The 24,519-nt window shown below is 43.4% G+C and overlaps 1 protein-coding gene across 4 annotated transcripts; it reads left to right on the top strand.

Annotated features, from left to right (window-relative positions):
* Positions 1-5,017: 5,017 nt before the first annotated feature.
* On the top strand, positions 5,018-24,131 carry HNRNPF (heterogeneous nuclear ribonucleoprotein F). 4 transcript variants are annotated; one of them, XM_072971102.1, is made up of 4 exons: positions 15,728-15,881; positions 16,704-16,838; positions 18,422-18,481; positions 22,200-24,131. In XM_072971102.1, the coding sequence occupies exon 4, from the start codon at positions 22,251-22,253 to the stop codon at positions 23,493-23,495; it is 1,245 nt and encodes a 414-aa protein (XP_072827203.1). In that variant the 5' UTR covers positions 15,728-15,881; positions 16,704-16,838; positions 18,422-18,481; positions 22,200-22,250; the 3' UTR covers positions 23,496-24,131. The 4 variants fall into 4 exon arrangements, with proteins under 4 accessions (XP_015106943.1, XP_072827205.1, XP_072827204.1 ...); XM_015251457.3 differs by lacking the exons at positions 15,728-15,881; positions 16,704-16,838 and adding an exon at positions 5,018-5,110; XM_072971104.1 differs by lacking the exons at positions 15,728-15,881; positions 16,704-16,838 and adding an exon at positions 5,400-5,508.
* The last annotated feature ends 388 nt before the right edge of the window (positions 24,132-24,519 follow it).

Below are 24,519 nucleotides of genomic sequence, written 5' to 3'. Positions count from 1 at the left end.
ACACTGGTGTGTAATCTTTTCGAATTAGAGTTTTCATCTTTTCTGGATATATGCCCAGGCATGGGATTGCTGAATCATATTGTAGCTATATTTTTAGTATTTTTAGTTTTTTTAAAGAAACTTCCACATGGTTTCTTATAGTGGTTGCATCAATTTACATTCCCACCAACAGTGTAAGAGTGTTCCCTTTTCTCCACACCCTCTCCAGCACTTATTATTTGTAAACTACTTTTTTTTGTTGTTGGGGGAGGTAATTAGGTTTATTTTTTTAATGGAGGCACTGAGGATTGAACCTGGGACCTCATGCCTGCTAGGCAGGCACTCTACCATTGAGCTATACCCTCTCCCCTATCTGTAGACTGTATTCTCCACTCTAACCCATGTGAGGTGATACCTCATTGTAGTTTTGATTTGCATTTCTCTAATAATTAACAATATTGAGCATCTTTTTGTGTGCCTGTTGGCCATCTGTATGTCTTCTTTGGAGAAATATCTATGTAGGTCTTCTGCCCATTTTTTGATTGGGTCGTTTGATTTTTTTGTTTGTTTTTGATATTGAGTTGTATGAGCTGTTTATATATTTTGAAAATTGATCCCTTGTCAGTCACAGCCAAATCACTTTAATCAACTGATTGTTAACTTACAAACTCCCACCACCCCCTTTTTTCTCTGTTGTAGGTCAGAAACTTTCAAAATCAACATTATTAAGAACCATTATGAAGATAAGTCCTCAAATTTATTCCCTTTTTCCAGGATAAAACTTGGGGCTTATTTTTTCATAAAGTGGTCAAAATGAAAATGTTAGGACGCATTGCTGCTTAATAAGTCCCAAGTGATGAAAAAGAGAACTTCTGACAAAAGCATGGGTAATGAAATGCAGTTAGTCAGCTCTCTGGAGAACTGCCACCCACTTAACCTGGGCCCATACTTGTGTCCCACATGACGTGAGTGAGGCTTCTTTCCCACATGGAGTGAGGCTCAAGAATCACTGGCCAATCCTGGGCTCCTTGCTCACTGGCCTTAGGGAGCACAAACTCTGCTGTGAAGAAGCAGAGGCAGGACAGGCTGCTCCCCAGGAGGGGCTAGTACTCAAGGACAAAGTGGAACTGATGCAGGGACCTCCTGCCAGGCTTCCTCCCACGGTTTTGAAATGGAAGCTGCCGTGAGAAGGAACTGTTTTAACCGTATTACCTGGGGTAAGGTGTGGTGAGGTCAGAGGCATATCAGGAGGGAAAAACTGGAAAGTTTTTACAGTGGTTTGTACTCATAGCTCTTGGGGGAGAACACAGCATGCCACTCAGGGCCACTAAGGGGAAGAACCAAGTCAGTCACCAGGCAGAGGGAGGGCGAGCTGCGGGGAAAGCACCTTTATTGTGGTTTTGCTGGAAGGAAAGAGACAGCGCAAGCGGGTTTATGGTTGACTAATCTGAATAATTTCAGTAGATTCTGGGGCACAGGGGCTGTCCCTGGTTGTCTTATATCTGGCCCCTGGGCAATTAGGGTAAGTGTATGGTGGCCCAGGGTGTGAGAGCCCCATAAGGGAGGTGTTCGGTGGTGTGGGCCTAATCGTCTGTTCAGGAAGAAGCACTGACCAGACCCTAGCTGGGGGCCTCAAAACTGGATGAAGATGGCCCACACCTACCCACATAAACCAGACCATAGGAAGCAATAGTCTTTAAAAAATGTATGTAAATAGACTACATATTTTGTTATTTTTCTGATCTCAAAACTTCAATACTCCCCACTGACTGTATTATCTTTAAGATTTTTCTCAAATTCTGAAATATTTCATCTTTCAAAAATTGTATCATGGGGAAAGGGTATATAGCTCAGTGGTAGTTGCATGCTTAGCATGCATGAGGTCCTGGGTTCAGTTGCTGGTACCTCCATTAAAAATAAATAAATAAACAAATAAATAGCTAATTACCTCCTCCCCCCAAAAAACAAACAAGCAAAAAAGGAATTATAAAAAAAATTATAATAATTGCCTTTTGAAAAGTTGAAAAGCATCTCAGGCACTGGTTTACCTGTAATTTTTTGGCTAAAAACAATGAAAGGAAATAGTCAAAATATTAGTATCTCTTAAATGTGTGCAAGCCTGTAATTTTCTGTATGTTTTAAATATTCCATAATTTTTTTAAATGGAAGTTACTGAGAGAGAAAGAGAAAGGCTGCCAGCTGCCCTGCACCCAGCTCTTTTTTTTTCCCCCTAGATTTATTGAGCTTTAATATTGAGCTTTAATTGACATACAATAGCACATCTTGTGGCAAATGAAGTTTTCTGACTCTCCTGAGGCCCCACAGAAGTGAAGGAATCTAACTGGAAATATATTTGGGTGGGAACACTCACGATCAGGTTAAAGGCTGACAACTCAGAATGGAGACACAACTAGACCTTAGCTCAAGTTAGGGCTTGCTGCTGGCCAGACCTGCTGAAGAAATGGTCAAGGTAAGGGCAGTCACGCAACACTGCCCAGGCCCACCCAGTCCACCTGCACTCTGGCTAGGCACAGAAACCAATTCAAGCAAGTAACCATCAAGCTCATGGGGTACCATTACCCCTCTTGTACTATTTAACACAAACCACAGTTTGAAAGAACTATGAAGTATCCTGAAGGAACTGCCAATAACTCAGGGGTCCAGCTTTCTGCAGGTGACTTCTTGAAAAAGCACTGGTGCTGCTTCAAAGGTATATTTTTCTATATTAACCAAGAAAATTAGCCACACAAGGCTGTGACTGCTGGACCTGCCTGCATCCCACTTGGGTTATCTTATCCCTCATCTCTGTCTACTAGAGTACTTGGCCTCCATGAGAAACACTGCTTTTGGACTGGACCTATTCTGTGACTGGATAGTAAACTGCTTTCTCACTTCATTCTTTCCTTCTTTCAGATGGGAAAGGAAGGCAGAGGAGGGTCTTGTGAGCCAGCCTGAAAGTCCCGTCTCTCACGGGGCTTGAGAGTACAGTAGTTAAGAGTGCAGACCCTGGAACTAGCATGCTTATGCCCAGTGCCCAGACCTGCCGTCTACAAGCTGCGTGACCTTAGGGAAGTTACCTTAATGACTCTATATCTATTTCCTTCTATTAAGTGGTGGTGATAGTAGGAACGTCTACTGGTGGGTTGCTATGATGCTGAAATGAGATTAAGTATTCATAATAGTGCAAAGCACAGTGATGGTGCAATAAACGTTAGCTATTATTACTGTCATTGCTATTTGACAGATAATGTGATTTTGAGTAAAAGCCTTCTCTGAGCCTTGGTCATCCTGCCTATCCAGCAGCACTCTCCTGGGAAAGGAAGAGAAATTAAAGCTTAATGGGTAAAATCTTCTTTCAAGGGGTATCAGCTAGAAAATTCTAGACAATACAAACCTCTGGAAAAGTTTCCAGAGATGAGCTTTTAAAACTTAAAATATTTATTAAAAGGTATAAGTCTGTGATAATAATCTGTTTACACAAACAATAGGAAATAAACAGGCAAGTCTATTTGTAAATGGATACATCTTGGGATGATTTTCATTTGCGGTGAATTCATTGTTTTTAAACCAGACTGTTGAGGTGTATCTCTGTGCAGGTACTCTCAAGAATGAAAAAAAAAAGTCTCTTTTTAGATTTCAGAGCTTGGGTGAGACATAGAGGTGAAAAGAAAAGGTGGAGGCCTCTAAAGCCCCACAGTTGAGGAGGCAGTCCAAGTAGACCAGGTGTGTGGGCAAGCATCCTCCAATTGGTGACATGAGACAGACATCTGTGGAACAGACCTGGCATCTGTGGCACCAGTCGAAGTGATTCCAGCCCTTACTGTGGAAGAGGGCCTACAAATGACTCACTTACCAAAAGATGTCTTGGAGGACACCTGGGGTAACTCCCTAGGAACAAAGTGGTGCTCATAATCAGGACAAGGCCCTAGTCTTTTGTTCAGAGAAGACCTCAAAGATTATTGCATCACTGATGAATGCTGGAGAACTGTCAGACTTGATGAGGAGTTCAAAAAGCCCACCTGGCTCAGAGGCTCTCTTACTAGATTGCATGAACGTATCTTCTTGGACCTGCTTTCAGTCTCTAAATTCCGAAGCATCATTACTATTGGCATAATTTTAATATTTGCCTCAGCTACTTGCATTTTCCCTCAAGAAACAGACTTTTCTACAGTACCAGCTGTGTTGTCATTAGGCTTCTTAGGAATACCTATTTGATTTTTGTAGGACCTGTTTTCTGTAATTATGCCTCAGATTAATTTTATGGTACATTTTCACCTCCTCTGACAGCTTCAGCTTTTTACTCTTCCCATTTTCGTCTTTCCTGGAATCAGCTTCTTTTGAGAAACTGTGTTCTTTCCTTTACTAGAGTCGGCCATTCCTAATCTATCCCTATTCCAAGTACTCCCTTAACTGATGATTTTAAAAGATCTTCTGCATAAACAGTGATGAGTGCCTTGATATCGTCCTCTTTATGAACCGAGTCTCTAAAAATAAAATGGTAGTAATTACTAATCCCAGAACACTTAAAAAAACCCAGCTCCACTGCCTCAGGCAGGGTAACCATTTCCATACAGCCTGTCGACTTAGATGCTCACTGACTGAAAACTCTCATTCGCCCTGAGTCATCTGGGTCACCTTCGGAGGCACCGGGGCTTCTCAGCCTAAGGGATAATCACGTGAGCAACCTCAGTCAACCTACTAATTCTTCCCTAAACCCTGCCGCAGAAGCCGCCTTTGTCTCCAGTATTCTCGGTTCCCTCTTTCTCCTCGGCAGGAAAAGACTCTCATTTTCTTCTGTCACGCTGGTCCTCAATCCAGGCATCCTTTGGGCTCACTGGGAAACTCTCGGAGTCAGTATCTTTAGAAGCTCAGGAGCGCGCAGCGACCTACCTCCCTCTCCTGAGCAAGGTCCAGCCGCTCCCCTCCCCACACCACCCAAGCTCTGCAGGCCTCGGCCCCGCCCCAAGTCTGGCCGACCAATCGCTGGCTCTGCTCCAGGTGCGTCACAATGGCGCCCTCGCGGCTCCACCCCCCGGAAGTTCGCCACGGAGACCCCGCCCCGTCGTGGTCTTTGCGTCCTTCCGGCTCGGTCTTGGAAGTGGGACTGCTCCGCGTCTTACTGGAGAGAAAGGTGGGGTTCTGCGGGGGAACCGGCCCGCATTCACGGCGGCAGCCGGAAGCGGGGCGGGAGCGTGGGCTTCTCAGGCTGGTGTTCCTGGGTGGTTGGGCGCAAGGCCGGAGGGCGGTGGGGGGCAGGGCACGTCGAGGGTAGAAGGGCTTCCGGAAGCTCCGCGTGCGCAAGACGCGCGGGAGTTGTGGACTCAGGCCCGCTGCGCGCCTGACCCCGCCCCCCGGAAGCCCCGCCCAGGGCGCGCTGCCAGGGGTTTCCATGGTGACGGTAAACAAGCCTCAACTGCCTCAGCTACAACTGCCAAGTCCCCCGCGTTCCACCCTCCTTTAGGTGCTCAGAGGGACGACAGAGGTGCCAGATGTGAATAAGAGCGGGAGTGTGCAGACTCGAAGCCCGAGGTGAGGGGTGGGACGGGCAGCGTGTCCCGAGTCCCGCACCCGCTAACCAACTGGGGACTGCGGCCCCTGGGGGTGAGGACTGAGGAGCTGAGATTTGGGGTAGGGAGAAGAGAGGTCTGAGGTCAAGGGCCGCACACACGGAGACCGACCGGGGACCGAGGGGCTGAGATTTGAGTAGGGGGTGGGGAGGTCAGGGAAGTGCGGTCTGGGGTGAAGTGCCACACACCTGGGGTCCAACACGGGACTGGGTTCACTGAGGGGTAGGTTTTGCGGGGCTTGAGATTTAGGGTCGGGGGAGGTGGGGTCTAAGGTCACGGGCCGCACACCCGGAGACCGCGGAATTGAGATTTGGACTTCGGGGAGGTGGGCTTGAGGTGAAGGGCCTTACAATCCGAGACTGGACCGGGAGCTGAGATTTGGGGTTTGGGGAGGCAGGGCCCGAAACGAGGAAGGGAAGGAGAGCCTCACGCGGACTTCAGGGGGAGCAGAACCCGAGCGCCCCTGCCAGGCGTAGGGTGAGGGCAACGAGCGGCGGTCGGAGAAGTGGCTCATTTAAAAATGAAAGCAGTACTTTCACGTGGCTGGAGGCGTCCGACAGTTGCACAAGACTGGTTTGAACTGACTCCTCCCCCCTCCCACGTTCCCGCCGAACCTCCGCTTTCCGTCTTTGCGGCCTTTTTTCCCCTCTCCGTGCTGCGTGTGTTCCCTGAGCCTGTCTGCGTTTGACTCCCGCTCTCAGAGGTATCGTGTCGGCATTTTGGTTAAAACTCGGGTTCTCGTCTTTACCTGCTGTGAGCAGGCTTCTGAGCGAACTTAACCGGCCATTTCTTTTTCCTTGCCCTGTACTTCTTTGATCTTTGAATGTATCTTAGCTGACTACCGACTGAGCCCGAGAAACTTCTGGACGCTGCCGGCGCTCGTGCGGCGCCCTCTGCCTCCCGGGTTCCCTCGTGGTTCACTGTGGCGCCGGGCGGCCCGGGTGACGCTGCACGAGCCGCGGGGACCCGACCGGCCCTGGTCCCGAGACCCTGGTCTTACGGAAACGGTTGGGGGCCGCAGGCTCCTCCCGGTTAATCTGTACTTAAAGGGGCTCTCAGAGGACCCCCACAGGTTCCCGCCAGACAACCCCCGGGCATCTGCGTCCCCCAAGACGCCCTTCGCGGCAGTTTCCTTCCCTTTGGGGGTCGGAGACGCACCAACGTGCTTTACAACTGTTTTTGAGACTCCGGCGGCTCCTGCCTGTCGCTGCGGGTGAGGGGCCCGCGAGCGGCTGTGCTGGGGGGGTGGGGGGGGCTTGTGGTCGCGGCCGCTTCCCGGAACCGCCAGGGTTGGGGTGGGGTGGCGGAGGGGAGTAGCCCCCACCCCCGACCCCAGAGGTTGGCGGCCGTTCTCGGATGTTCGGACCCTGGTAGAGCAGGGACAGTTGAAGGCAGCAAATAATCTCTTAGTTAAAAACATCATCGAAACTACCGACCTCATTGTTACTTTTAGTCACGTCTTTAAAAGTTAACTATGTTTCTGAATTTCTGTTAGGAATGAAAATACCTTGGGTTCTCTGGTTAGACAAAAAAATATATTGGGATCTGTCAGTGAAAAGTGGTGTTTTCAGTGCTAACTTCTAGACATCTTCATTTTAAAATAAGTAGTTTTGCTTTTAATGAACATTGGGAGAGATTGCTTTATTACTGGTGTTAAGCAAGGCCATGCTTTGCGTTGGGGATCCTGTATGCATTTCTGTTCATTGATTAGGTATATTTTTATGTTACAGTCTTTTTTTTTTTTTAGGTTTTTTAAATTTTAGTAACATTCTTTTTGTACTATTTGCTTTTTGTTACCTTTTTTAAACTGGCATGTGACTGGTTTTCACTTAAGAGTATTGTTACAAAGCTCCCTTTAAAAAATAACTCAAATAAAAACGTGAATTGATTTAAGGGAAAGGAGTGATTAAATAGGAAGAGAGTTCATTCTTGGATAAAGCCAAAACTGAGGGAGAGTGGAGACATAGGAATGTCGGTTGGAGTAGATGCCTGGAGGGCCTACAGAAATGGGAGGGGCATCTTTCCACTGTGGTGACTTACCCACCAACCTCCCCTGTCGCATCTGCACTCTGTCTCTCAGACTCTGTAGAATCCCATTAATTGGCCCTTACTCGATCCAGACACAGCTAGGTGTTTATTACATTTTCTAATCACATGCTCATGACCAGCTTATAAGGAGGCATTACTGTTACCATAATATAGATGTGTCCTTAGGGATAAAGCTGGGACTGGGACTCGGGTCTGTCTGACAGGGACAGTGTTCTGCCAGGGCCCCTAGCCCTACTTAGTTGCCCTGAACAAGGGTTCTTGTGGAAGATAAAAGGCTGGGCAGAGGGAGAACCAGGCTCATCTAAGACCAGCTTGGCTTGTTTTACAGCAAACCCCAGACTTAGTAAGATTTTTATCCACAATTATTTGTATTTCTAAGTAAGGATTTAAGAAAATAATCACAATACCATTATCAGACCTAAAAGAATTTGTAATTCCTTGATACCAAATTTCCAGTGTTCAAATGAACCTGATTGTGTAATAAATGTTTTTATATAGCTGGTTGGTTTGATTTGGGATCCAAGCAAGGTCATTATATATTTGGTAGATATATTGCTCTTAAGTTGTAAGACAGAGCAACCAACATTGTCCAATAGAAATAATGCAAGCCACATAGTAATTTTGCATTTTCTAATAAAAAGAAACAGATGTGGTTCACTTTAAGAATTTAGTTTAACATATATATCTAAAATAGATCCAACATATTTCATTATGTAATACAATTTTTTAAATTATATTTTTCATGCTTTTCTTTTTTCAAACTAAGCTTTTAAAATCCAGTGTGTACTTATTTTATAGCACATCTCAATTTGTACCACCCACATTTCAGGTGTAACAATAGGCTTTATTGTGATGATCTAACGTTTCTCTATGCTTAAGATCTTCATTTGTGCAAATCAGGTTCTGTCATATAGAATTCCTTCCCCACCGGATTTTTCTGAGCACATTCCTGTGGTGGTGTTTGAATCTTTGTCCTATGCATTTCCTGTAAAATGGTAGTTACTTCTAAAGGCTGTTCTGATTCCGTTGAGATTCTTTGGGGAAACACTGCATTGGAGGTGCTGTATGCTCCTGCCAGAGGCACATACTGGTTGGTGTTCTGCCTTTGTGATGTTAGCAGCCATTGATGGTCGTTCTCTAGATCCATTGTTTTGTTAATTAAGTTTCCAAATCAGTTATATTTTAATTAAATATTCCTTCTCATTTATTAGCAGGAGTACTTTATAGAGAGGAAATTTTCTTTATCATTTGATTACTCTCTGGTGTACTTTATAAAAGACAGTTTAAGTTTTTGATTCCTTCCTCATATTTATAAATATCTAGTGTAATGAATTGAATCCCTAGCATGTGCCAGAGATAGTAATTTTTCTGGTATCATAAGTTGTGGGTTTTTACATATAGGATGTGTTTAAATCTATTGCAGCTTTTATTCTCTTTGATGCTCAAATTATCCAATTTTTGGCCAATGGGAGCCCTTCAAATTGGTTCCTGACTTTCTTGATACCTCAGTGGGCTTTGGTTTTCTTGGTTTAAGGTATAACACTCCACCAAAGTTTATTCAACTGGACTTCTATTGATGGACAATTGGGCTGTTCTAGTCTTTCCCTATTAGAACTAGTGCTGCAATGAATAGCCTTCACAAGTGTCTTTTCCCTTTTTGCCCATGGGGGTTGAACTTAGTGTTTACACAAATAGTATCTGAGAGTCTGCTTATCAGCAACCTCAGCAGGTGAGTTTGTTATCCAACTTCGGTATTTTTGTCAATGTGATGGGTATTTTAAATGTTATTTCATTTAAAATTTTAATTTATCTTACATGGGTGAAGTTGAGCATCTTTTCGTGTTTAAGGGCATTTCTTTTTCCATCAGCTGTCCGTAACTCTAGCCCAATTTTCCTTCTTGGATTGTTTGACTTCCTTTTTTTCTTTTTAGAAGCTCTTTAATATATTAAGGATATTAACACCTTGGGAAAATAAATTGCAAGTATCTTTTTTTATCATTGGTATTTTTGCTTAGCTTACAGTATTTTTAGCCATGCATGAGGGAGGTTTGGGTTGTTTTGTGTATGTGTGTATTTTCCTATATAATGATTGGGTTTTGTTGTTTGTTATTTTTAATATAATGGGTTTTGAGTCATGGTCAGGAAGGTTTTTCCCTACTTCCAATATATAGTGTAATTCATCTTTTTTTTTATCTTTTGTTACTTAGGATATTAGCATTTCTTAAAGAACATGAAAAATTCTTAGCTAACTCATATTTTACCTTTATTATGTCAGTGTGACAGTTCAGTGATTGACTTTGAAATGATGAACTATAACTGCATTCCTGGAATAAACCCAACTTGGTCATGATGTGTTAAATAGCTTTGTGTATTTCGGATTTGGTTGGCTAATGTTTATTTAGGGTTTTTTCGTATGAGTTCATGAGTGAAATTAGCCTGTGAAACTTGATAAACTAATTATGAAACTCTTGGAAAATCAATTCCAAGTTTATTGTAGATCAAAATGTTAAAAAATGTAGATGAAAACAACTTTAGAAGGTTAAAAAAATCCATATGGCCTTGGACTAGGAAAAAGATCTCTTAAACAGGACACAAAAAGCGGTAATCATTTAAGGGGGGGAAAATGACAAGAATGAAAAAAAATCTAAACTATAGGTTTCCCTGATAGTATGACTTTCATAATAAATATTACAAATTAGTATCACAGTCTTTCCTTATAAGTCTATTTATGTTGCAAAAATGGTCCATCATTGTCATCTCCATTCTTCATCTTCCCTTAATTGAGGTCTCTGTTCTGCTTTACATGATTATTTGGTTAGATTAGTGCTGTTCAGTAGAATTATGATATGAATTTTTTTTCATTTTTAAATAATAAGATTCACATACCATACATTTCGCCCCTTTAAAGGGTACAGTTCAGAGGGATTTTGAGGGGGGCGGTTGGGGAGGTTAGTATATTCACGAAGTTGTAAAAACCCATCACCACTGTCTAATTCCAGAACATATTCTTACGTTGAAACACCCTTAAGCATTCTTGGGATAAATCCCACTTGGTCATGGTGCATAATCCTTTTTATAGGTTGCTGGTTTCAGTTTGTTAGTATTTTGTTGAGGAATTTTGCATCTATACTCATAGGGGTTGTTTTGTGCTGTCTGTCTGGTTTTGATATCTACAGGTGTATTAGCTTGTACAGCTGCCATAACAAAGTCCTGAAGGCTGAGTAGCTTAAACCACAGAAGTGTGTTGTTTCACAGTTCTGGAGGCTATAAATCCTGTATTAAGGTGTCTATGGTTCTCTCTGCTTATCTGTGTCCAAATTTCCCCTCATAAGTACATTAGTGATATTGGAATATAGCCCATCGTAATTATATCATTTTAAACTTAATTACATCTGTAAAGACTATATCCAAATCTGGCCACATTCTGAGGTACCTGGGGGGTTGAGACTTCAATATATGAATTTTGGGGACACTGTACTGGCCTTGTAAAGTAAGTTGGGAAATGCTTTAATATTTTAATTTAGTATATCTTAATGAGTTCAGTACATCCAAAATATCATTTCAACATATAATCAATACGTTAAAATTGAGAGATTTTATGTTCTTTTATAATCTTTGAAATTCATTTTATACGTACTAAATTTTATACTTGGCACATCTCGATTTGTGCTTGCCACATTTCACATGCTTAGCAGCCCCATGTGGCTAGTGGCTACCATATTTTTATCCTTTGTACCTAACTTGTTCTTTTTCCAAAGCAATTTTTCTCTGTACTTTAAATTTAGGAGTTTTACTAACATATGCTTGCCTGGGTTGTGTGTTTTTGAAGTATCTGTTGGGAATTACACAACCGAGTTTATCTTAAGCCAGGAAAGTTTTCTTCCATTCTTGATGTGTTCTCTTTTGCCTCCATTTTGTGTTTTTCTCTTGGAAATCCTATCATTCACATGTCATTTCTCCTGTCTTACGTAATTATCTTAGTTCTCTGAAGTTCATATCATTTTCCCTTTACTGTTTCTTTTTAAAATTTTCTTCTGTTTGGGCTGTTTAGAACACTTGGTTTTCCAAGCCACTATCCTTTCTTTCAATTCATTACTAACTTTATAAAAATTCAGTTTTTAGCACTGGAAAGTTCTTTATTCTGTAACTGAGTATCTGAAAGTGCTTGTTATTTTTCCTGTTAAAATAGTTTTGTGTAGTACTTTTTCCTCTTATTTATTTATTTAGTTACTTATTGAAGTCTTTGATTCACAGTGTGGTTAGTTTCAGGTGTGTGTGTGTGTGCACTACATCTTGTTCCCTGAAAACTGCTCTTCTAACCTGCTGTGTGATTTGTGGTATCCTAGTGCTGGAGCACATTGTCATATTCCTTTCCCCCTCTTGGCTCTGTTCTCCACTCCCCAGGGCAGTGTGCTGTGGTCCCCTGAGCAGGGAGTTAGTTACAGCAGTCTCCACTCTTGTGGCAGCTGCATGGTGACACTAGGTGTCAGCTCTCCACTGAGTCCCAGGAGGAAGCTCTAGGCCTCAAGAGTGGGCTGAGGGCATGTGCTGCAAAGGTCTCTCTAGAGACCATGAGTGTAACCTACAGGCCTCCCGAGGCCTCCCGCTCATTCACAGGACAGTTGGTAGAGCTGGTGGTTGGGAGCTATTTTAGCGATTGTATTTTCTTTATCAAAATCCCTCCTTTCCCTCCCCCTACTCCCAACCTCCTATTTCCTACTATGAGGTGAGCCCAACCAGTTAATATAGATGACGAAGTAGTTCCCTCTGTTGAGAACAGATTTTATCTTTAGCAGTGGAAGTCTAATAGCAGTGTTTCTTTTTATGAACACCCCACCTGATTTTTTTTTCCTGTTACGTCTTTAGATCTTGATTCTTCAGTCACCTGCAAAATGCAATCAATAATATCATAGATCAATGGTTGCCTGTGCTGTTGGCTAAAAATTTGTCCTTTGTGTCAATTTCAATACAGGCATTATAGTTAGAATTTACCTACACTACCTATAGTTTACATTACACTATTTTTGCTTTTTAGTTAAGACAGCTTTTGAGAAATGAACACTGAGGAAAACAGTGTAGTATTACCATGAGACTTAGCTACAGAAAAATAAACTAAAGAGCCTAAGAGTTAAAAGATAATGGAAAATAGCTTTCCTGTTGCTTACAGATTATGACATATCTTCTTTGTTACTATTACTACATTTTTATCCATCACTTAAAATGATGTATTTAACCATCCATCTGTAGCTTCTCTCTTTAATAGACCTTAGGAAGCTTTATGTATTGAACTTGGCATGTTGTGCAAATTGGGTCAGAGTTCTCACACTTCAGTTGCATGAGCCCCTTGAAAATTTCGGTACAGCTCTGGGGAAGGTGGGGTACACTTTTGAAAAAGCTGATCAAGACTTGCATCCTATTCTGAGTGAGTCCCTGAGAGCAAAAAAATGTTTTAAGAACCACTCAGTTGGGACTTTATAAAACTACTGGGTTCAAAGAGACTGGAGTTTTCTAATGGAATTTCCAGTATGACAGTAAAACACCTGTAAACAAATAGGGGTCTGGTCTCTGCTCATATACTGTCCTATGACGGGGAATTGCTTCTTCTCCAGACCTGTTTGTGCTCTGCAAGTGGAAAACTTGATATGAGCAGCAGATGTGGTATCTAAACTTCCCTTTTGAATTTAATAGAAAAAGATTCACCACAAAATAAAAGTATTTTTACAAAGCAGCCAACACCAACATAACCTGACAAAGGGCTACATTTAAAAATAATTTGAACAAGTATCCAGGGGGAAATAAATAGGTAATGTACAAAGGAGAAAAAAAGAATAATATGGTCTTCTAAATACTACTTTTAAACCATAGCTTTTTACTAGGGGGAAAAGGTTTTAACATTGTAGCCCTGCTCATGCTTCTGGTCTGTTTAAATGTCACTTCCTCAGAATCCCAATGTGAGTTAATCCCCATTTTCTAATTTTGGGTTATTTCAGGATTTGTCATCATGTTTATTTGTTCCTCTCTTTATTGATTTCCTAGTCCACTGTTCTGTGGACTTAGCACAGGACCTGCATCTTGTCAGTGCACAATATTTCTGGGTTAATGAATGACTCTCCAAGTTGGGTAAATTTTATCTACAGCATATCATTCAAATCCTTTCATGTGCTTCAATTTCTACCACAATATTTCTGTTGCACAGTACCAACAGTTCTTCCTAAACTTCTCATTTCTTCCCATCTCATCTCCATGCATCTGTTTCCACCATTCATTTTCCAAAGAGCAGCTAGACTGTTCTGGTGAAAAGCAAAACTCAAATTACACCACATCCCATTTTGAAACAGTTAAGTGACTTCCCATTGGCCTTGGAATAAAGTCCAAAATACTGAACCAGTCCTTCAAGGCTTTGGAGGTTCTTATTCTGCTTCCCTCCCTTGTTGATCTCAGCCCTGGCTGCTTTCTGTGTTTTCAGGTGCTTTTCTGTCTCGGCATAACGTTCCCCGGTGTCTTCTGTACATGTTGTTCCTTCAACAGGCGGGAACCCTATCATGACTGATCAATTATTAACACTTACCTAGCCATTGTCACCAGCCAGTTAAGCCAAAGAGGCATATGTAAAAATACTTAACTGCAGTGAATATATTTAAATAAAATAAGTGAGAAAATGTATGCCAGTTATATAAATTACCCAGAATATATTTCGAAGAGGATTTTAAAAAGTAAAATGCTTATGAAGCAGTCAAGGTACTCATTTCTGTAGAGACAGTCTTTCCAGAAACAAGCCAATTTTGTGGCTTAATTTTCCTTCACGTTATTGTTTCATTTTTCTTGAATGTATGAGTTTTTAGTGTCTGTTTTTCACTTTCCATGGGATGGCTGGATTTTGATTCCTATCATCCAGGTTCAGCAATCACCAGTCATGGCCAGTTTTTCTCTACATCTCCCACCTACTTCCTACTCAGATAATTTTGAAGCACATTCCAGCCATCACACCATTTCACCCACAGATATTTCAAAATGTATCTCTAAAAATTAATTCCTTTATTTTTAAACATAACTACAATTTTATCATATCTAATGTTAAGTAAATATAATACTTTACTATCAAAATTCTAATCAGTGTTCATTTATCTCCTTGTCTTATAAATGTTAACCAGTTTGAATCAAGATCTAAATATGTCCCATGCATTGTGAATCCTTGATAATTCTCTTAAGTTTATTTTATTCAGTAAGTGCTCCCTTGGAGCTATTTTGTTGGAGTGGCTGTTGTCCTTTTTTAAGAGTTTCCCACAGTCTGACTTTGCAGACCGCATCATCATATTCTCACCTAGTACCATTCCTTTTTTCTGTAAATTCTGTAGTTTTATTTTTAGTAAATAGATTAAGACTTTTTTCTTTTAAAAATATTTTTATTCTTAAAAGTGTTAAACATACACAGAAGTAGAGACAAAAGTATGATGAAACTCCATGTACCTATCCCCCAGCTTCAGTAATTACTAAATCCTGGTCCATGTTTCATCTGCTATCCGACTCCCTCAACTCAGATTTAGAAAGATTCTAGACATCAGATGTTTCTTTAATGACTTAAAAGAATCATAGCGGCATAGTTACAATTAAATTTTATAACTTCTTAATGTAAATTCAGTCACTGCTATCATTACTCCAATTGCCTTGTAATTGTTTTCCAGTTCATTTGAATTAGAATTCAAAGGTTCATAATGTGTAATTGCTTGTTAGGTATAAAGTTTAAGAATTGCGTGTTTTAAAATTAGTCTTTTTAGAATTGTGCAAAATACTTACATGGCTCTGCTCAAATGTACAAAACAAGGTGTACAAAGAGGTTGTTTTCCACCTTTAGTCCATTAGTTTCCATTCTGAATTCTTCCTGTCTTCAGAGATGATTTTTTTCTTTTTTTTTTTTCTTTTTTTTTTTTTAATTTTACGGTGGCTCCTTCCACATAAGTGGTGCCCGTCCACCCCTCCCCTCCGCCCGTACTCTGGACTTTTCTCCACCCTGGCACCACTCTTGAGAGCTCACGCAGACCCGTCTTCCTCGTTGCTTTCCTTTCCTCCTCCTCCCACTTCCTGCCTTGGCCGACCGCGCGGGCCGCGGGCCGCACCTGCAGGACGCGTTTCCATTGGTGACATCTTGGCGGGCCCGTCGGTGGCACTTCCTCCTTTACACCCCGTGATCCACGTCCGGCTCGCCGCCCTCCTAGTCACGCGGCCTCTGCCTCCGGGACGCAGCCCCGCGCGCCGGCCTTCCGGACTCCAGGCCTCGGACCCGTAGTGGTGAGCCGCCGCGGGCGGACGACCCCCGTCTGCGCCCCCAGCCCCCCGCGGGTCCCGGGAACTTTTCCCCGCCCCCCCCACAGCCGCTCCTACCCCAGGAACTCTTTCTTCCCCCTTCCCTGCCCCACGAGCTCCCCCCGCTCCCTGCTGCCCCAGGAAGTCCCCCGACTCGACCCGGGAGCTCCGCCCCCAGCCTGGGGAGCCCCCCGCCCCACCACCCCGGGTCCCGGGAACTCTTTCCTGGCCGCCCCACGAAGCCCCTGACTCCGGAGCCCCGCCCCCTCCCCCCGCGGCGCCGGGAAACCTGGCCCGAGAACTGTTACCCACCTAACCCCCAACACTTGCCGCCACCCTCCCCGGCATGAAAACTCTTGTTCCCGCCGCCCTAGTAAGCCCCCCTCCGCCCGCCCCGCGACCCCCCTCCCACCACCGGGCCCGGTGAGCTTTCGCCTCGTGACCTCCTTCCCCTCCCCCCACTCGCGAGGCCCTGGAAGCCTCTTCCCCTCCCCCACCCGTAGCTCGCCCCGCCCCGGAAGCTCCCGCTGACCCCGCCCAGGCCCGGGGATGGGGCTCCCTGGCGTCGGGCCTTCCTGTAGGGCTAGCTGGGCGGGCTCGAGGCTTTCGTATCCCCGGGTGGAGGCCGAGCGAGCCGTTTCACCTTGCCAGGCGGCCCAGCCAGAAGCTTGGCGTCCGGGCGCGATACCGAGCTTCCCGCCGAATCGCTCAGACTCGCCCCTGGCGGCCCGCGGCCGCGAGCTTCAAACCGCACTTTCAGCTCTCGAACGAGGGGTTTGCCCACAGCCAGTTGAGTTTCAATTTCAGGTTAATAACAAAAGGAGATGCACCTGGCTTTTGCCCGGAATCCTCTGCGTTTTTAAGCGTCGAGTGGAATTGGGGGTCCTTTCGCTGTAAACCACGCTTGCTTGATGAAAGTAGAAAACGGTCCTGCTTTCAGCGGTAAGTCTCAGGGCAAGAGTCAACCGCGTAATCCTGAGGCGGCGTCTCCCGCGGACTATGATTTAAGAGTAGAACTTTCTGAGTAAGACACCCAGGACAATCCGGCTTGTGTGTGCTGCCGGTTGTAGGTTACAGTTCGTTTACAAGTGAGGACGGAAATGCTTTTCAGGCCTCCCTGGAACACAAATAAAGGAGGGTGAAGTCAGGTCCCGCCGAGTTCCCGTCCCTGAACAAGAAGGTGGGGGTGCAGTTTAGACCGCCCTGTGTACTCCGTTGATAAACCTAGTCAGTCGCGCGCTGGAGGCGCACCCTGTTTATCTTGATTGGTCTACCTCGATCTGAACTAAATCCTGTCTAACCAGTATAGTAGAGTGAGGAACAGCGCGTTCTGGAGAGCCTCCCGGGAGTCCAGGAAACTTGTTAAAAATGCAGAATCTGGGCCCCAGCCCAGATCTATTGTTTTAAAATCTGCATTTTAATAAGATTCTTGGGTGGTCCGTTTGTGCGCTTCCATTATAGTCCAGTCGTTGGGGTGAGTTGTGCAAAATTAAAATCTTTGGTTGCTTCCCTTTCTGTACGTACAGTTGAATCAATCTCCAGGTGCAGGATCCAAGAGCAGTATTTTGTAACACTCCTCCGGCGATTACAGGGTGCAGGCTTGGAGAGGGTGGGGGACCAGTGTTCTCCCACAGCGTTTCAAATGGGTGTGCGCCACGGTTCAGTCTTGTGGAAATCGGCTTCGGTGCTTCAGGCCGCCCTGGGTGTGCATGTCCTAATAATTAAGATCGCTAGTAAGCATGGCAGATAACTAAGACAACGGGCTCAGAGAAATTAACTTGAGTTTCTCAATTCTGTGTTTCTAAAACTAAGAATGTGCCTTATTTATCAGAGTATCCCCTGGGCTTAAGCACATAACCTAGTCTTTTGGGGACGTCTTTGTCCTGTGGCTGTATGTTATGGTAGTGATTTTCCTGTTAAAGCATTATTTCTTTCTCTCCTCCCCATTCCTCCTCAGTTAATTAAAAGATCAGTGTTAGAAATACAAGTCACAAGAAATGAAGTTGTCAGATAAAATTAGGAAAGAAAGGTCTTTTGAGTATCTCCACCCAATCCTGTAGGGATACTTGTGAATTGTAAATTCTGTTAGATCAGTTTCTAGCAAATAACCTTTCCCTGGAGCCCATTCCAGTGAAAATCTGGCCCCATCTCCCCCGTGTCCCGTGCTGGTCTGCGCGGCTTTCCCCGCCCTTGGCTTCTCGGGACCCCTCCGACCTTGCCCAGGCCCCACCCTGACGGTGCCCCTCCCGCCCTGGATATCGAAATACCTAAATTTCCTTAGCGTGTACGGAACTCCGGTACTGAGAAAACCTCTCAGGGCAAGTGGGAGTGGCTGTTAACTCTCTGCATTACCCTATGAAAAGGGTAAACCTTTTAGAAACGGGGGGTGTGGCAGGTGTGTACTTTAATTTGAGGCAGCTGCGTGGTTCCGAGAAGCCCATCCCAGCCGGGGGACTGCTGCCTCTATAGTCACTCTGGGAATGCTGGGGCACTGAGGCAAAATTAACGTTCTCTCTCTTTTTTAGGATAATCCGTTGCCTACTTGGAGTGTCTCTGACTGTGGGCATCTCCCACTGTTCTCTAAGGTGAGCTTTTTTTTTTTTTTTAAGTAATTTCTTTATAATTGATTTTATTGATGCAGAAAGTTTTCTTGAGTGTGAAGTAAAAACTTTTTTTCACTAGCTTTAAATCCAGCTTGAGCCCCAGTGCTCTTAATTTCTGAGTTTTAGTTCATGTCCTAAGTAATGTAAGTCTGCGAAGAATCCAAATGTAGAGAATTCTGAGGGCAGAAGTGAGGGTATTTATTGCCTTATGTGCAATTAATGTACAGATACTTGTTTTGGAAAAGTGCTCTTCATCTTGCATTCAGAGAAGAAACCACTTTATTTTTGAAACATTTTCTGGAACAAAGAAACATTTATACTTTCTGTTCTGTATTGGGCATTTTAAGTAATTCTTACATGAAATAACTGTTCTTTTACACACTTCTTGCTTGTCTTTTTTAATTTAGCTGTGCTGCCATATTCTAGAGGGTGATGTTGGCCCCACATGGCCATCGGTTAATCTCTTGCTAATCTTAGGCCTGCTGTGCTGGGGGTGGGACCACGATGACCTACAGAAGAGATAAGTCTTTTCCTGCTATGCTCTCAAGGCATTTTTGAAGATTTCTGAACAAATCACAGCAAGAATGCTCAGGGAGTATAGAAGCATAAGACTTAATTTATGGAAGGGGAAGGTCTTGTGGGAAAGGTGGTATGTTTGAGCTGAGACCCTAAGGATTAGTAGGATTTAGCTAGACAGAAGATTGAGTGGAGTCTGGAGAGAGAATTACCACGTGTGTTAAATTCTAGGGAGCAGAGAGCCTGGCACATTCCAGGAACAGAGAAATACAGGAATAGAGATTTCTTTTTAATAGAAGTGATGTGAGCTTAGTGTGTTGCAGGCCACAGTTGCAAGGCTTGAGCACCCTCTTAGCCTTGTGGTTTATTCCAACCGGTGGGAAGCGACTGAGGTCTTAGAACAGGAGAGTGAAAAAGTCACTTTAAAAGAACATGCATGCTTAGCATGCATGAGGATGAGAGGGGTGAGGGGCATAGCTCAGTGGGAGAATGTGTACCTAGCATATATAAGGTACTGGCGATTGAACTGGGTTTGAAAAAAATTTTTAAACAAGTAAACCAAACCCCACCACCATCACCACCACCAAAAAAAACTGGTGCGAGCTGCAGATAGGGCTTCAGGAAGTGCCAACTTTATGTTTGGAAAAGTTTGAGGATCAGATGTGAATATGCTGGAATGGCCTGTTGGTACTGAAAGTAAGGAGACATAGAAAGGGATCTGAGGACAATGCAGGGGAAAACATGATTTCAGGTCATGAAGGAATGATGGAGTTCATACTCTGCCAAGCAGCGTGCTAGGGACTGGGAGGAGCTGTGAGAAACCTTTATTTACTTGTTGGAGTCAGAAGAGTTACTGAACAGAATTTGGGCATGAAATTAGGAAAAGGATTAGGGTGGAGAATGGGTTCACTGCAAAGAGATGATGAACTCGTTGGATTTAAGGGCCTGAAAGAAGTAGTCAGGGCTTTCTTCAGTTTCATTCTAGAGCCTCTGGATGACAGGTAATGCTATTTATGCTGCAACCAGGGTGCTATAGAAGAGTTTCAGAGAGAAAATGCTACATTCATTTCTGGTGCATAGATGGAACTCAGCCTATGACTGAGAACTTGTGTATCCTGAGCTCAGAGCTGGCCCTGAAGATCTAGGGATCAGGTGAGGCTGCCTCCAAAAAGGCCAGTGATTGCCTATAGTTGAATGATTGAGGAAAGGCTCAAAGAGACAGTGTCTAAGGAAGTAAGAGAAAAGCCAGGAACCGAGAGGAGATTTTCAGAGGATGGTTAAGTTCTGCCATAGGAGCAAATTAGATGGTGATAAGAAAATGTTTCTTGCCTGGGAGATTCTTGGCAGAGTGAGCTCATGCCCTTTTTAATGGTGTGGGGTAGAGATGACAGGCCTTTTTCGATTTTACTGAAAGGGAAAGCCAGTCAGCAATCTGCTGGAGGGAAAGTTGGTATTAGGGAAAGTGTAAGGCGATTGGTTAGAAGTGATAGTCTCCTTAATTGATAAGGAAAAATGGTGTTTCTCTAGAGAAGAATTTCATGGGGATGGGTGGAGTTGAGACCAGAGCAAGAGTCACGATACTGATCTCAGCTATGAGGCAAAGCAACTCCTTGTTTATGAATTCCTAGACCTTGTTCTAATTTCCTTCAGCCAGTTTCTAGTCCTCTAAGAAGATACGATGATCAGCTGAGGGTGGGGGAATTAGTGAGGTTTACCACAGACATTTGAGGGCTTGGGGAAGTGCTAAGTACCCAGTATGAAACAGTCAGATACCTAATCTTCCTGGGCTCGATACCCCATTCCATCTGGGATGTTTTTCGGATTCATCTGAAGTAAGATTCTGCTTTTATCTGTGTGATAACCATTGTGCCCGGATTTCTTGAAAAGGCAACTCTCTTATCACTGATTTTAATGACTACATCTGTTGGCTTGATGGGCAGTGACAGTTTGATGAAACATGTAATTTCCGTATACTTACATGTGCCCATTTTGAGCATTGATCACCAAGAATATATTTTTGGCCCCATCAATATTTTTATTGTCTCAGTTCTGCATATATTGCTGTCTGCTGGCTCAACTCCTACTCTTCCCAGTATAGCCCTTTGACATGAATTTGACTTTAACTCTTTTTCAGTGGTACCAGGTGCTACTTGCACTTAGTGACCCCCTGTCGGGAAGGGCACTGCTCACTCATGCCTCTTGTACTTGGAGGTGGTCATTCCCTTCTAGTCTCAACAAAACAGCAATCTGTGTGTTATGTTTTTGAGACTGAGAAGCATATAATCTGATTTCTGTATTTGCAGCACACATAACTAATCTGATGGGCTTATCTGCTTGTTTGTATATGTCTTCAGTTTGACCTCACACTTAACTCATGTTTTGTTTGAGTTAACAATTTAGGAACAAAATGATGCTTCCTTAGACTCTGAAAGTCACTGCTTCCTTGTGTCCTTGCAGCATTGTTGCTGATGTGAAGACTGATTCTGGTTCATCCCAGTATCAAAGAAAATCTTATTCTGTATTCTGATTTAAAATAGCTTCTATTGATCACTTACTTTTGCTTGTATAGTATCTTGCCACAAACAAGCATATAGGTTAAATATAAGGATTTTAGTTTAAGAATCACTCAGGAACTGTCATAAATGAATTAACACATTTCATGACAGATAATCTGGAATAAATAAAACAAGAAAATGCTCTGCCTTATACTTAGGTTCTTCTGTGTTCAAAGTACTGAGTCACACCTATCCTTTACTTTAGCGATGCAAGAAAACAGCTCATCTATTTTCCTCCAGTTCTGAGTTCTTTTAGTATTTCTGAATGTTACCTCAACTCATTCTTCTGTCTACCCTTCTAGAACTCATAGTAATTGATAATTATGATTTGTAAATTTTAGTTTATTGCCTGACTTCCAGATCTCTATTCTGCTCTTCAAATTTTACTCTCCCTTGTTTTGCTTTTTAAAGAAAAACAACCCTTAATTTGTTATTTTTGATCTATCTGTGAGTAATATGAACATTTTTGGGGAGACCTAGGATTAAATCTGAGCTCAAACGTATTTGTATTTCTTAACATCTTTATTTAATTTCATTCATCTGTAAAAGGGGGGAAGCTATTTATTGCATATTCTTGTTGCACATATTAAATGAAAAATTATGTAAAGTAGTTTTTGCTTTCTTTGCAGCCACAAAAAGTTGCACCCAAGCTTGTTTGACGTCTGCCCTGTCAAGTGTCCATGATGTTGGGCCCCGAGGGAGGTGAAGGTTTTGTGGTCAAGCTCCGTGGCCTGCCCTGGTCCTGCTCTGTTGAGGATGTGCAGAATTTCCTCTCCACCTGCACAATTCATGATGGGGCCGCAGGCGTTCATTTTATCTACACTAGAGAGGGCAGGCAGAGTGGTGAGGCTTTTGTTGAACTTGAATCAGAAGAAGATGTAAAAATGGCCCTTAAAAAAGACAGGGAAAGCATGGGACACCGGTACATTGAGGTGTTCAAGTCCCACAGAACCGAGATGGATTGGGTGTTGAAGCACAGTGGTCCAAACAGTGCCGACACCGCCAATGATGGTTTTGTGCGGCTTCGAGGACTCCCATTTGGATGCACCAAGGAAGAAATCGTTCAGTTCTTCTCAGGGTTGGAAATCGTGCCAAACGGGATCACATTACCTGTGGACCCTGAGGGCAAGATTACAGGGGAAGCCTTTGTGCAGTTTGCCTCCCAGGAGTTAGCTGAGAAGGCTCTAGGGAAGCACAAGGAGAGAATAGGGCACAGGTATATCGAGGTGTTCAAGAGCAGTCAGGAAGAAGTCAGGTCATACTCGGATCCCCCTCTGAAGTTCATGTCGGTGCAGCGACCGGGGCCCTATGACCGCCCCGGCACAGCCAGGAGGTATATCGGCATTGTCAAACAAGCAGGCCTGGAGAGGATGAGGTCCGGAGCCTACAGTGCAGGCTATGGGGGCTACGAGGAGTACAGCGGCCTTAGCGATGGCTATGGCTTCACCACCGACCTGTTTGGAAGAGACCTCAGCTACTGTCTCTCTGGGATGTACGACCACAGGTATGGAGATGGCGAGTTCACTGTCCAGAGCACCACCGGGCACTGCGTCCACATGAGGGGGCTGCCCTACAAGGCCACAGAGAACGACATTTACAACTTCTTCTCTCCGCTCAACCCGGTGAGAGTCCATATTGAGATTGGCCCTGATGGAAGAGTGACGGGCGAAGCTGATGTTGAGTTTGCCACTCATGAAGAAGCTGTGGCGGCCATGTCCAAAGACAGGGCCAACATGCAGCACAGATACATAGAACTTTTCTTGAATTCCACAACGGGGGCCAGCAACGGGGCTTATAGCAGCCAGATGATGCAAGGCATGGGGGTGTCAACCCAGTCCACTTACAGTGGCCTTGAGAGCCAATCCGTGAGTGGCTGTTACGGGGCTGGCTACGGTGGCCAGAACAGCATGGGAGGGTATGACTAGTTTTGTAGTAGCATTTGAGTTATTTCAATCAAATTTTCACAGGCAGCCAACAAGCAGTGAAAAGCAGTTACTATTCTAGAGGAAGCTGTGGGACCCGTTTTGCACCATGAGTTTGTGAAATCTGGATTAAAAAAATTACCTCTTCAGTGTTTTCTCATGCAAACTTTCTTCTAGCATGTGATATTGAGTAAACTAAAACTATTTTCAGCTTTTCTCAATTAATATTTTGGTAGTGTACTTCTGGAGTGATGTTATCTGAGTTATAAAGTAGTTTTAAGTATGTTAAATGTGGATCTTTTACACCATCGTGAACACATTGGGGAGGTGTGCTTTTCTCTCTCTCTCTTTTTTTTAAAACTCAAGGTGCTAGATCCCTAATTCAAAGAGGAACATTTCTCATGTTTGTTCATTCTAGTTTATTTTCATTTAAAATCTTTTAGGTTAAGTTTAAGCTTTTAAAAAGTTAGTTTTGAAAATTGAGACACATTACTAATACTGTAGGAATTGGTGAGGCCTTGACTTAAAACTTTCTTTGTACTGTGATTTCCTTTCGGGTGTATTTTGCTAAGTGAAACTTGTTAAATTTTTTTGTTAACTAAATTTTTTTCTTAAAATAAAAAGACTTTTTCACAATGACTGGCACAGACTATCTACTCACCAAATATAGCAGAATGATTGGGTGGTTCATTTTAATACTATTGTATTTCAGTATGAATTTTAAAATTTAGCACTATAATTTCCCTTGTATTAAAACAAGGCTAAATTAAAAATCATATTTAAAAATGTTTAATATGTGAGTGGAAATGGTGACTAGAAATACATACCAGGAACTGTGAGAATAGAATGAGCGTATAGTCCCAGCTTCCTGTGACTAGCATGTCCTATTCATCAGCCATTTGTAATGCCCTGCTGTTCCCTTCCTTTATGCTGGAGATGCATCTATTCATAGCTAGAGATCTTCGTTTTGGGGTGCTTTATACCCTGAATCATCAGCCACAATTTGTTTCAGTTTTTCTATATAAAA

The sequence above is a fragment of the Vicugna pacos genome, chromosome 11 (genome assembly GCF_048564905.1).
Source record: "Vicugna pacos chromosome 11, VicPac4, whole genome shotgun sequence".
Classification (NCBI taxonomy): domain Eukaryota; kingdom Metazoa; phylum Chordata; class Mammalia; order Artiodactyla; family Camelidae; genus Vicugna; species Vicugna pacos.
Note: the sequence above shows the minus strand (reverse complement) of the source record. Positions and strands in the feature narration are given on the sequence as shown.